Source organism: Rattus norvegicus, chromosome 4, assembly GCF_021556685.1.
Source record: "Rattus norvegicus strain SHRSP/BbbUtx chromosome 4, alternate assembly SHRSP_T2T, whole genome shotgun sequence".
Taxonomy (NCBI): domain Eukaryota; kingdom Metazoa; phylum Chordata; class Mammalia; order Rodentia; family Muridae; genus Rattus; species Rattus norvegicus.
The window spans coordinates 61,672,591-61,686,921 of NC_141537.1; the positions used below are offsets into that span (position 1 = coordinate 61,672,591).

The 14,331-nt window shown below is 44.0% G+C and overlaps 1 protein-coding gene across 1 annotated transcript in view; it reads right to left on the bottom strand.

The window, feature by feature from the left end:
* The window catches only part of Plxna4 (plexin A4), a 457,443-nt gene that overhangs the window by 160,141 nt on the left and 282,971 nt on the right, over positions 1-14,331 (bottom strand). The window contains 1 exon segment of the mRNA NM_001107852.3: positions 3,848-3,979. Within this exon segment, the coding sequence (NP_001101322.2) occupies positions 3,848-3,979 (132 nt within the window).

Here is a 14,331-nt window from a genome sequence, read left to right on the forward strand (position 1 = left end):
GAAATTTATCATATTTTAGAAATATTTCAAAGAATTAATGGTTTTTCTAATATGTTGGATTTAGAGTTGTGAGTTGAAAAAGAAGTTAAAGATGTCTATAAAGTTTTCAGCTTGGATGACTTGGTTGGTATTAAGTAAAATAGAGATTACTACAGATGAGGAGTGCTAGAGAAGATGAGAAATGTGGCCTTGGGCATGTTAAATTGAAAGTGTATGGAATGTACCTATACGACGATATCTAGGAGGTACGTAGCTATATTAGAAAGGCTGAGTAGAGAGCATCATGTGAGATATGAAACCATGAGACTGCATGCCAACATTAAAGAGTAATATAACACTAAAAGGATAAAGGAACGTTGAGAAGGGACCAGGTAGTGATCAAGAAGCAGCAACCACAGAGGTAACAGAAAATCCAGGATGTTGAGGGACCTTAGAAACAATAATTCAAAGACAGGCTGGTTTTCCTAAGTTTTGATGCTCATAGATGAAGTCGTTGTCTCTTAAATTTCTCTGAGCTTCTTCACACAGTAGCTCCACCAAGGACCCAATGCTAGGGGAATCCTTCAATGTGTTTCCATGGAAAGAGCAACTCAAGTTTTATAAAATTATTGCATTTTTATGAATGAAGTAGCACTGTGAACAGCCACAGCTGTTTATTTGTATGTTGTCAATGGCAGCTTTATGTCAAGACAGCAGAGTTGGATGATGCAACAGAGTCCATACAGACCATGGATCCTCAACTCCAAATTAGTTGAGACTTTCTGGGAAAAGGCCACAGATCCTAGGACTAACTCTTTGGGTATTTTGTGTTATTAACTCACATACTTCAGGAATATTTAGGTCTTTACTCTTATGAAGAAAAAAAAAGTAATCCAAAGACTAGTACATGTTACTCTTGAGTTATTAAAGTTCTCACGTGAAATGGCTTGTCACTGTTACTCTTAGGTTAGAGACGACAAAGCCAAGACCGGTAGTGTGCTAATTATCTCTCAACTTGACACAAACTAGAAATTACCTGGAAGAGGGAACCCAATTGAGGAATTCTCTTCATTAGATTGGCCTATGGTCGTGTCTGTGAGGTCTTTGTTATTGATGTTGTCGATAATGATTGGTGTATAAGGATCTAGCCCGTTGTGGGCAGTGACATCCATCATCAGGAGGTCCAGGAATGGCCAAGAAAACCAGCTGAGTGAACCACAGAGAGCAAATAAGTAAGCAGAATTCCTCTGGTGTCTCTGCCTCACTTCACACCTTAAGCTCCTGTCTTCATCAATGGTGGGACTGTGACCTGTAAACTGAGAGGAACCTTTTCCTCCCCAAAGTCATTTTTGTTTAGTGCTTTATCACATTCTAAGATAAAGCCAACCAGAACATGGAACTCAAACAATGTGTCTAGGGTCACCAGTCAGTTAAGAACAGGTCTGCCTTGAAATGCAGGGATTAACCTCATGGCTAAGCTTGCTATACATGTCATATTACTTTTTGTTTGGAGTAGTAGCTGTTAGATAGTAGAGGATGTTGATCTTTTATGGGCTCTAGAACTTACTTGATACTACATTTAGTAAATAGAAGAGTGAGGGTTGATGCACAGTGTTACAGTTTGAGTGTGAATGCCCATCATAGACTCATGTGTTTGAACACTTGGCCCTCAGATGGTGGCACTGGTGTGAGAGGTTCTGGGCTCTTTGGAACATGGGGCCAACCTAGTGGACAAAGATGACTAGGAGCAGGTCTTTCAGGATTACAACCTAACTCCACATCTAGCCTGAGTTCTGTGTTTCTTGTTTGATACCCCAATATAAGCAAGGCACTCCAAGCTCCAATTGCAATGAACTCTAGTCTTCTTTACCATGATGGACTATATCCCTTGATCCATCAGTTAATAAAATCCCTAAGCTGTTCCTGTCAGGGATATCTGGTCATAGTAGTGATAAGAAACTAATACACTCAGATGCTATGGTGCCAAAGCCTGTGCCCTTAACCAATGTGTCACACAATGGATCCACCAATCCACAGGACACCAGTGTTGACATAGGCAACGGAACCTCTGACTTTCATTTTCCATTTCTTTGAAGATCAATTCCAAAATGCATGGACAACTGGCCTTCTCACTCCTGCCTTTCTTTCCTGTCCAATATGCCATAATCAAGGTCCCAGCATGCTTCATTACCAAGCCAGAGTGGGTAGAGAGCACACTAGAGGAGACAGGAGCTGAGTGAGGACAAAGAGACAACTGAGTCTTTAGCTGAATTCTTCAAAGGCAGAGGGATGCTCGTACCCAGGGTTACCAGAGAGGACTGATCACTCATACTAGGCATTTAAAACTGTCACATCTTTTAAACTCCTTCCATGTTTTAAGTGCCAAGTTTAGAAATTCCAGATTTCAGATTAGGCAAGGCATGCTGAAATGTTCGATGTCATAATTCAGGTCTTGGGCTTCCTTAAGAATTTCAATTCCATCAAAAAAAAAAAAAAACAACAACAAAAACAAAAAAACCTCATTCCCCTCCCTATCTCCTATGGCCATACAGTTAGGCAAAAAGTAAGGAGTGGGGAATCACTTTAAGAAAAGGGGGGAAAAAAGCAGACAGGAGGATGGATTCATCACCAGCTGTTCATTCCATGTCAGTTGTATCCAATCCCAAAGTGAAATATTTCACCATCCTCAAGCAACAGTGAACCAATGGACACCACAATGAATCCCTGTATTGCTGAAGCTGGCAGATCCAGAGACCCACACTGAGAGAAGATGTCATCAAGATCCTATGAAGGAGGGGCTGCTGTGGGCTACCCAGACATAATGCACAAGTACTGTGGGTGGCATAATGTGGAATTCATCTCCCTTACTCTGTGGAGTTGGGACAGGCAAAACAATCCAGACTCTGTCAGCAAGGTCCTCCAGAGAGTTCAGGCACAGTAATGAAGATGAATAAGAGAGAGAGCTGTCCCTCATGGTCACTGCCACTGTCACTCAATGCCAAGGCATCTATATTCATGAGCTAGATGGACAGCTTCCAATATGACCCCTAGAAGCAATAGGGCAGAGGTACAGCAATGCCTACCCACACTTGGGGGTTCTGTGATATATTGTGGAATGTAACACTTTGGGCAGAGAGTTAGAGGGCTATGGGAAACACCCTTAGTTATATGGAATTACCCAGGGGAATCTTCATTTGTTTGCTACAAATGAGTCACTTGTTTACACTGAGGACCTATGAACAACTTACTTAGCACTTGACTAAGCTCCAGAACCAAACCTAACATTGTTAAGTCTTCCAGTCTGAGCCAGCAACCATCCCTATGTACTCTCTGTTCACAGATTGGCTTTCATATAACCTTCTAGAGGTTCCACAAAGTTGAAGAGGGCTCGAAGCACACGATGCATCATCTCATTTCACTGCACTGTTTTTCAAACTATCATTCACCTGACTCTTCTGTGACACTCACTTACCACTAAATCTTTGCCATCACACAAACCTCTTCAGACCAGGAATGTGACTTTGATTGGTGATTATTCTTTGTGTGAGGAAATTTGACCAAGAACTTGGGATTGTACACCTGAGTTCTTCTTCTTCAAAGTAGGAAATGTTGGCTTTGAGCCTATCCACGGCATCATTTTGAAGCTAGTGAATTTGTCCTAGACTTGTGGATATTTTCACATTTCAAATGTTCCATTCCTGTTACAACATACACAGTACCAGTCCCCAGGCAACATAACTGAAGAGAAACACACTGAACCAAATAAATCAAATCACCTTTCTGCAGCAGACCTCCTGTAGGTTTCTATGGAGCCACAGGCTAGTATTTAGTTGTGAGACAAATGTCGAGCAGAGCTCAACAGCCTTACCTGCCTTTCTGACATGATGTAGAGTTGCTCGTGGTCCTTGGAAAAGGCCATGTCCCGGAGGACTGGTCCTGAGTCCACCACCTGTACAGTCTCATACTGGAGGGCATTGCCCTTGGGCCCATCAACCCGGATCTGCAGAGAAAATGAAACACAAAGGTGAGGTGAATATTCCTTTTCTGTTGCTGCAATAAAACAGTGTGACCAAACCCGCTTATAAAAAGAACAGATATCTGAGTTTATGGACCCAGAGGGATAAGAATCTGTGAAGGCAGGAAAGCATAGCAGTGAGCGGTAGATATGGTAGCAGGAATGGCAGGCTGATGACTCACACCTTGAATGACAAACACGAAGCAGAGAAGACAAACTAGCATCAGTTGAAGTATTTTACTCTCAAAGGCCACGTCTCATGATAGGGATGCTTCCTTCAACAGAGCCACATCCCCTAAGGTTCCTGAAGTAACTCAACCAAGTGAAGACCAGACATTCAAATGTCTGAGACTATGAGGGACATCTTACCCAAACCACTACAATGAGTTTAGATCTTGTATTACTCACAGCCAACTTCAGCCTAGAGACACTCCCAACAGCCAAGAGAGGTGGGGACCTCTGTCTCTCCAGAGCTTAGAATCCAAAATCACAGACATAGGTGACAGAAGCCTGCTGTGGTCTACTAATGGAAGCTCACGCAGAAGGGAGGGGAATGACCAGTCTGGGCTTTGGAAAGAATCTGGTTTTGTTCTCTGGTTCTCTATGCCCTGGGATCAGTTTGCTGGCCTTTAGAGGTGAGTATGAGGCTGGTGAATATGGTGTCACAATGAAGGGTCTGGGTTAGTTAATTGAGGCAACTTCATATCAGAGGATCATACAAACAGAAGAAAGGCAATACTTTGCTAGCAGAAGTGTTTTCGATATATGGACATGGGCTTAGTAACGGAAAAGTCTACCAAGGACATCACCGCTCTGTTTTGGGAGGGGAGTCAGTCCCAGAAGCTTTACATCCCTGATCTCTTTTGGTTCATAGAAGGCAGCAACTTACACTTCAAGGTTTAGAATAGATGATCAGTCCTGAAACAGCTCAGGAGGTTCTATTTGTGGCTCAACGGAAGGAAATCACAGAAAAATGTGTCTCAGACATGAGCCATCCTCAACCTTTCAAGGATACTTAGATGATTATCTAATGATAATCCCTGGGCCACCCCCAAATCCTTCCTAGAAATATTTATACAATCTGGAAACCACCAGAAGAGATGTTCCACCCACACCATCACTGAGAATAAACCTAGAAAAGGTTTGGACTTCCCAACTATACACAATGTTTATCTGGCCTCTGGCCCAAGTCTCTAGAGCCATCTGAAATTTAAGTGTGCAGATCCAGCAGACTCCCTGGCTTATGTGAATGGCACTATCTATACAAGTTGGGACAAGCACTCCTGAGGATGTAGCTAGGTGTGAGCTGGGGTATCAGAGGACTTGATGATATGCTGCTAACAGACGGTTTCACAAGGCATCTCTGGGGAAATGTTAGTGATTTCAATAACCAAACTGAAGAACACATTGCATTCCAAGTGCGACCGTTACGTAACCTTTTTAATTTTTCCTTTATAACTTTCAACCACTTAAGAGATCAAGGAGAATAAAAGAGTTATTCAGAGGAACTAAATGATAGAAAGGGACACCACAACGGATGACAAATACTGCATCAGATCACCAGAATGCCTTGTTTCTCTGAGTTCCCTGGACTTGGATGTTAGTTGATTTTGTGGTCGTATGTTTGATCACTTGACCACTATTTATTTTTCAATAAAACGAAATGAAGGCTCCTGTTTGCTGATTCCCCATTATGCTCATGAAAACAAAGAACAGGGAAGCTAGCAGAGGCTTTGCAGTGGAAATGCCTCAATGTCCCAGAGCCCCATTTCTGCACCCATTGCTGAGCTGCCAGTGTACGCACTGGCCAGGCATTTTCTCAACTGGAATAAAACAGAAATTCATGCAAAACCAGTCTATCGATGGAGTGATAGTTGTGGCCAGTGGCCCAACCAGGCTTCATCCCCAGCTGGGAGGATGCATGGAGTGTGGGCAGAGAGTGATATTGAGCACCCTGGCTGAGGTCTGGCTCTCTTGGGGTTCTGAAAGGCATGTTCTCCCATAGGGAATGCTGGTAGGACTAAGCTCCATCCCATGCCCTTGGTCTGATCCCCATTGGAAGTTACATTTAGTGCCTTAGCAGCATTCCTTATCATCTACCTCTAACTCGCTGATCCGTAGGATAGGGTGACATGTTAGATGTGATAGACATCACGTGAAAGAAACAAAGATTCTGTAGACACCAAAAGGACCAAACTTTCATAGGCTTGGCCTCTTTTCTTTCCTACCCTCCCTATTCTGCTGGAGTGGGAGAGCAACTGAGAATGTCTCTCTTCTCCTTCTTCTCTCTTCTACCCCAACCCAGACCACAGCTTTATATACTGCAGAAAGAAAAGGACTCATGTATCTATTTCCTGAGAGAACCAGACACAAGATATGAGCAAAAGTTTATTATAAAATTGGCTGTTTGGTGAATAATCCTAAATTTTTGGTAGAATGGACGAGCTTCCAGTTTTCCAGACTCTACTTAGACAAATAAGAAATACTCTTCATGAACTAGACAATGTGTCTGGCATTCACATCTCATAAATCTGTCACCAATGTTAATATTACCCATGCTTGTGGATGAGGCTTGTGGGTGGCTAAATAACCTGTCTAAGGTTGTATGTCCAGTGAATGTGGATATGAAATCACACCCAGACGTGGCCATGTTTCTACGAGTTCACACACTACACTGAACCTTTATACTAGGCCTCAAACCCTAACAATTAACTCCATCCTATTGCTAATATAAGTTTTCATTCTACAAGTCTGTGTCATGCAAACATTACACTAGAGGTTGGGTAGAGGAAGTGTGCCTTTATCTACTGCAGTTCTTTTGGGAAGGAATGTGCATAGGAAGAAGACAAGGCTGTGAATTTCCAAAATAATGAGCCTCTCTATTTTTTTTTAATTTTAGACCTTGCAAAGTATTTTTAACAGTCTCTTGTCTGATGATCATAAAATTTTTATAATGTTGACTGTCTGAATAATCATTCTCATCTTATTGATGAATCGGCTGAAATGGAAACTGATGTGAGTCTTGCCCAAAGTTCAGTGGAAAGCCAATGTCAGGCTAACCTAGAACTGAGGTCTCTCCCAACTACTAGATCAGCACTTCCCTCCTCACTGTTTAGTTTATCCAAAAGCCTTTGACAAGGCTCCACATGGAAAGGTATTTTAACATAATGAGTCTCCATGGGATCTCAGGCAATTTGACCAAAGAAGTAGAACTGACTTAGAGACAGGAACAGACATATTTCTGCCTGGAGATATGGAACTGAGAACTCCCTAAGCACTGGTGTTGCCACTAGTCCTATAATTTTTAATGCATGATCTAGATAAGGCACCAGGAAACTTCCAGAAGATTCTAAGCATTGAGGGCTAACAAAAAACTCAACAATGAAGACAGAACTATAGGAAGAAGCTTTGTTGTGTTTTATAAAAATAGAGCGAGAAGGAGTTTGGTGGTTTTGCAATCAGGTGTGGGGAAAGGGGATGCCCCTGCGGGCCCATACTGAGGCATCCCTTCACCCTGAGGGATGAGCCACATGATGGCATAGTGTATAGTATAGAATAGAGTTTATTCAGGGCATGGGGAGGGGAGTTGAGAAGGTAGTAGAGACAGAGAAAGGCAGAGGAAGGAAGAGAGAGAGAAAGAGAGAGAGTAGAGTAGTAGAAGCTGGCCATGAGCATATGGAGAGTGGGGGAGAGGGATGGGACGAGGGGGAGAGTGGGACAAGAGGACAGAGCAAGAGCAAGAAGGCAAGAGAGAGGAGAGGGTGAGCAGCCCCTTTTTATAGTTAGTTAGGCACACCTGGCTGTTGCCTGGTAACTAACTGTGGGGCAGGGGAGCCTAGATAAAATGCTAACAGGTTCTGTCTTCCAAGGACTGACAGTGAGAGAGATGCTGTTATGAGAGAGACAACCCTGCTGGTGTAAGTCTCAAGGGTCATCTCTTTTTTATTCCTCATACGCTGTAGGGCAGAGCTGGTACTCAGTAACAGATTATTGAGTAAATGAAAACTACACTAGCAATCCAACAATGGACTCTCAGTTGTTAAACATGATCAAAATAAGAGGCATAATGAAGAAGGTGACTCCAATATGACAATGTTTGCTTCCCACATGACTGGGGTATTCAACACAATGTTAGATGAAATTCCAGTGGGATGTCACAAAGTCATCACAGACCAGCTCTACCTGAGCACAGGCTGTACCATTCAGTCCACTCTTCATAAGGTAGAAATATAGTTCAGACGTTTGGAACTCAAGATCAGCTCAGAAACAACAGTCCAAGTCTTGACAATACAATGGAGTGTCAAGATGTAAGGAGACTGCTGACCAGTAGTTGTGCTTCAGTCATAGTATAAAAGATACCCCAAAACTTTCGAAGTACCAGCATAAGTAGACAAGGTTTGCTACTTTATACTATGCAGATGATACTGGTGTGTCACCTAAGCAGTGGGAAAAGATCAGCAAAGAAGTGTCTTGTGTTTAAAGGCATAAGATGAAGGGAGAACAATTGTGTGTGTTGGGGGGCGGTCATGAATGCAAACTTAGATACTGGAAATGTTCATCTCTGAAATGACATCCCCACTCTGTGAGTTCCCTCTTGTAGTAACATGCTCATGCACTGTGTATCCTACATTTGAGGTGGTTCCAACCTGGCCTTCCAGGAGGCTTGGCTCTGAAACAGTTCAATCTTCATACCAATGAGGTCCATGAGCAAAGGGGTTCCAAATGCCACTATTGGTTCTTTCTGGGAAGTCTGAACAACTGTTTGGGATATAACTAGGAATGGCAAGGGCAGCCTCAAATGACAATAGATATAGGGGACAGCACAGGCAGGTCACATGGCAAAGGACTTTCAACACAGCACATCTGACCATGAAACTTTGACTAAAAACACACAGCAGGTAACTTAAAAGCCACAATGAGTTACTAAATCTCTTAGGTCATTAAAAAGACTGAACCAAAGGAGCCAAATTGATGGTACTAATGACTTCTTAAAGCTATGAGAGCCTGACACAGAGGTAAATATATGAAATGGGTAATGTGATCATTGTCTGCAGCATTTTCATGAGGATGTAGTAAAGGAAGAAGATCTAATGCCTGACTATTTCCTGTGGCAGAGAGGAAGCCTGGGATATTCTAGGCCAACATTGGACATCAGAAATATCTAAACCACTAATATAGACCATATATGCCATTAAAATTTTCTAATAGTGACCATACTTTTTAAAAAAAACTAACAAAGTTAATGATTATAACATTTTTATCTAACCAGTATGTCCCAAATATGATTATATTAATATACATGTAAGTATAAAATTATCAATGAGATGTTTTTAGATATTTCTGACCCTGAATCATTGAAATCTGAGAAATCACTGAACATTTAAATCACTGAAAGCTCTTGTATATTATACATCTCATTTGGGACATCTATATTTTGGGTGCCCACTATGTGGGTAATGGCTACCATATTGAATGATGCCATTCCATACTTCTTATCTCTATATTTACTATCTAACTTGGCTCAGAATTTATCTTGGTGACTATCTTCTCAGGGGTTCCATAGGCATAGGTCTTGCTTACTAACAATACACTAAAATCTCCCAGGGACCTTCCATCTGCAGTATATCCTAGTATGTTTCACAGTCCTTGTGTTTACAATGTTCAGAAGCTGTAAGCATCAACCTGTTGTATGGCCTCTTTCAGGCCAAGAAAGTCAAGATGCTCAGTTGCATGGCCCTGGTTCAAATCCAACCTCACACTTGCTAGGCTTTTTTGGACATACTCCTACCTTTCCTTCCCATACTCTGGGCATGCTTCCTGCACAGCAGGACTCCCAGTACCCTGCATGATAGACAACATATATCACATCTGCTTGTGATATGAGACCAACCAGTCAAACACGTGCTGTGGGAGCAGGTTTCTGGAGGCTTCCAGCTATAGCAGCTACATCTGCTGGGGAGAAGGTGGCAGGCAGACAATTAGATGGTAATGGGATAACTACCAACTACACAGATGTACTTCAGTATTGACAACTGGAGAGGCCACACTAGGAGTTAACAATTGAACATCACCCCTTTGTGGCACATATAGGAACCTCTATTTCAGCATTGAGCATGTACTGATCCACTCCCTCCATGTGGCTTAGCAGGGACACACACACACACACACACACACACACACACACACACACACACACTGGGTGACCAAACTACTCTACCCTCCTCCAGCCAGTCAGTCTCCAGCCCAGAATCTTTCTAGGCAGCCAGCCCCTGTCCTTCCAGCCTTCTGGCCCCCTGCCTATCCACCAGTCAGCAAGACACCTATCTCCGTCCCTGGCACAGTGACTCTCTGTGCTGCCAGGCAGACTGCTATTGAAACATCAGCAGGGTGGCCTCCACAAAGGTCAGCCATCCAGGGAGCTCCTGGCAGCTGCTTGTTTGTTTATTGGAACATTATCTGGGCCGGGCTGTTTATTTACATCCATTGAAGGATTGAACAATAAATATCGTCTCCCAGTAGCAGGCAGATGCTTGCACTAGAGCGTTCTGGCTGCCGTCTTGCTTGAAATAATCTCCCTAATGAGCAAACAGTGCCATTCATCTCAGAAGACGTGGGCCACCCCTGCACCCCCCTTTTCCTCCCTCCCTGCATATTCTCCTCTAGCTTCTCCATGAACAGCTACACCTGCCAGGCTGCTAGGCTGTGTCCAGGTACAAAAATTAGGTTCCCCTGCCATCATTCTGTAAGGCAGGGAAATGGAGGCAGAACTGGCAATGGAGGGGGAGGAGTGAAGGTTAAACTTAATGGTGTGCCTCATCCCTCTTTCACATCTATATGGGGAGTTTCCAAAGTTAGCCTTTGATGGGGCAGGCAGAGATCAGCAAAGTGGCTAAGGAGGAAGGAGAAGGACCCGGGCTTTGGCTCTTCCTCTCAGAAGCCTCAAGTGCATGATTTTGGCTGTCTCAGTTTCCTGGCCTTATCATTGAGGCAGAAGTCATGATGAGGGCAGTTGATAAGGGATGAGGACCGAGGAGCACTATAGGGCTCGGATTCCCTCAGGCAGACACATCAATAGCCATTGGATCCTAGGTGGAGTTTGTTCATTTGAGTAACACAGGCACTAGTTGATGTAGCCCTGGTCACCTTTTTAAGCATCTTGTCACACAGGCTACAGAAGCAGGTTAAAAAAGGGGGGCGGGGGGGGGCGAGAATACTATACCACACAATGCCAGAGTCAGCAACATAGTTAAATGAATGATCCGAGAAACCAACTCTAGTATGGGATGCTACTCTCTCTCTCTCTCTCTCTCTCTCTCTCTCTCTCTCTCTCTCTCTCTCTCTCACACACACACACACACACACACACCACATGTACCTGCCCATTTGTACACACACATAAACACACCTACACATATACACAGGCTTTGTCTCCAAAGAAGTGGTTCTCGGCTGAAGCACAGCCTTTGGAAGTTCCCTGGTGTGGTTTTATGAAAAGCGGTGCAGGGCTGGTTTAACTCTGATAAGGAGGTGGATGAACTGGGGAGGATGCAGGAGGTTCATCAGAGGCCGAGGTGAGGTGAGGCTTGAGTACCTTGGCTTTGGCTGATGGGGTGTTAAACATTTGGGAAAGGTGATCCTTCGCTCCCCCCTTATCCCTGGAGAGGAGATGACAGCTTTGTGTGGTGGTGGACTGGGGCCTCACATTCTCGTCTGAGAATTGAGAAGCATACCCACTACTGAGCAGGCTTCCCTCATGCCCTACGTACCCACTTCCTGCCAGTATGCACGGAACCACAAACCAAAGACATCTGTTGAGAAAATCTTACTCACTTTCCGCCCTGAATTTCCCCAGGGCGTTTGTTTTAAAAATTCCCCCTGGTCCCTTGCTGCCACTTCCCATCTGCCTTCTATGGCCCCCTTTCTTCTCCCACAGCACCTGTTGCCTATGCCTTACTCTGCACTGTGCTCAGTTATGATGCCTATTGTGTGACCTCTGGCTGGAATGTAGAAACCTTTAGCAAGGTGTATCTCACGAACCCTTGAACCATGCACAGAGTGGGTTCTTGGACGTTTGCTAAGTGACTGAAAGGATGGATGGATGGATGGATGGATAGATGGATGGATGGATGGATGGAGTGGGTGGGTGGATGGATGGATGGAGTGGGTGGGTGGGTGGGTGGATGAATACAAATGGCCATTGGCATCTTTATTCACCCTCATGATGGAGGGCTTCCCTATCTTACACTGATGGAAAAGGATCCAGGGCAAAGATGGTGCTGGATCTTCCCTACGTGGGCCCTGGTAGGCAGTAGTGCCCTTTCCCTGTCAATGTGAATTCTACTATGTGGTGTGGTGTGCCTCCCCAATCTGAGATTTAGAAAGTGGGCCTGGCCCCCAACACCCATGTTTATCCTCTTTAAGTTGCCCCAGAATAGCACAATGAAGCTCTTTGTTTTGATTTCCTGATCCCAGCCAGGAGAAAGAGAACGCAAAAGGAACAGCAAGACTGTAAACAGCAATTAATTAACAGGCACTGCGTGCGCATGAATCCCACACCACATCCACTTTACCAAACACTGCTGGCAAAACTGGTCCCTTTGGGTCTCCCATTAGACACATTCAAAGGGCTGAGTGATGACTTCTAAGCAGTCATTAGATCTTTCCCCACATTGTCCAGTTCAAAAAAAAAAAAAAGAATTCAGGGACCTTGGCCTCTGAACTGCATGTGTGCATGGGTGGTACACAGAGAAAATCTCCAACTATAGAAGGCAGAGAATCTGAAGAAATGAAGAGAAAAGTGGACATGGTTCATAAAGGCAAGGACCAGAAATGTCTCGGACTGACATATTTAAAATACAGACTACTTTAAAATTCTCTCCCTGATTCCACCTTTCCAAGAGATGCCTCAGGAGCTTACATTACGCACTTATAGGATTGAAAGCTCGGTGAAAGCCACCTTTTGTCATGAGTAATCTTCCCTCACAAACTTTGGTTGGCCATTCCTGATGTTTCTCTGTTCTAATGGGAGCCTGGACAGACTGCTCCCACTCCCCAGAACAGTAGTACAAATGGGTAGTTAGTTAATTCGCTGCCTGCCACAAGCCAGGTAGGTACCTTGCCATGCGCTTTACCTGCATCAGTTCCTTCTGGTGCCTGGCAGATGGACCATGTTCATCCACGCTATGAAAGATCAGAGTCCTGAAGATGGGACACGTTGGCAGGCAGCAGTGAAGCCCATGGGCAAGCACTGTGAGTCGTGGCTCTGCCGCTTAGGAACTGTGTGCACTGAAACAATCCACCAAAAGTTTTCCAAGCTTCACTTTGCTCATATTAAAAGCAGAATAATAACAGCTTCATCATTATTGATATTGTGTCAGTGTGATAATGTTCTAAGCGTGTAAAATATATAATGAAGGGTAGCCATCATGCTTCAATAAAAACTAGCAATCGGGGTTGGGGAGATCATTCAGTCAGTAAAATGTTCACCTTGCAAACACTAAAACCTGAGTTTGATCCCGAAATATACACATAAAACTAGCTAGGCCTGGTGGTACATATTTATAATCTAGTGCTGATGAGTTGGGACAGGTAGATCCAGCCTACTTGGCCACTTTAGGACCAATGAGACCTTATTTTAATAAACAAGTCTGGTAGCTTCTGAAGACTGACACTCAAGCTTGCCCTTGGTCTACATGCATGTGCACACACAGAAATGTTTACCACCTGCATACACAGAAACATGCTGTGTGCAAAATTACCATTATGAACAGGTGAGTGTGGAAAAGCCACAGCAAGCTCACTGACTGTGGATATGCACTCTCTACAGGGATCCAGGAACTCCTGTCTAGCTAGAGGCACAGGGAAAGGGAAGTGACTGGCTTGGAAATGGTGAACCCCTCCCTGAGCTGGCACACCCCTGCCTAAACAGGTGCACCATTGCTTTTCGTTTGTTGTTTTGTCTGAAATGGCCAAATTCTAACTCATGTTAGAAGGTGCTAGCACACAGCTGGGTACTGGATAGAGACACAACAAATGTGAACCAGATGAGGAAAGATGGCCTGCCTAAGTTTCCTCCAGGTTTTACTCTTACATTCCTAGCTTTACCAGACTGCACATACTTCTGGTCCACCAGTCGTCCTAAGGCCTATCTCATCAGTGTCAGAACTGAAGCTTCTGAGCTGTGCCCTCATCTGTACTTTGTCATTTCCACCTTAAACTCTTCTACATATGGCCACCGTCAACACCACCCCAGTGAAACTGACACTCTCCTAGATCCTCTCTCTGCTCCCTCCCATCTTTCCCAGTAACAGTGGGATATTAACCATCCAAAGCATTGC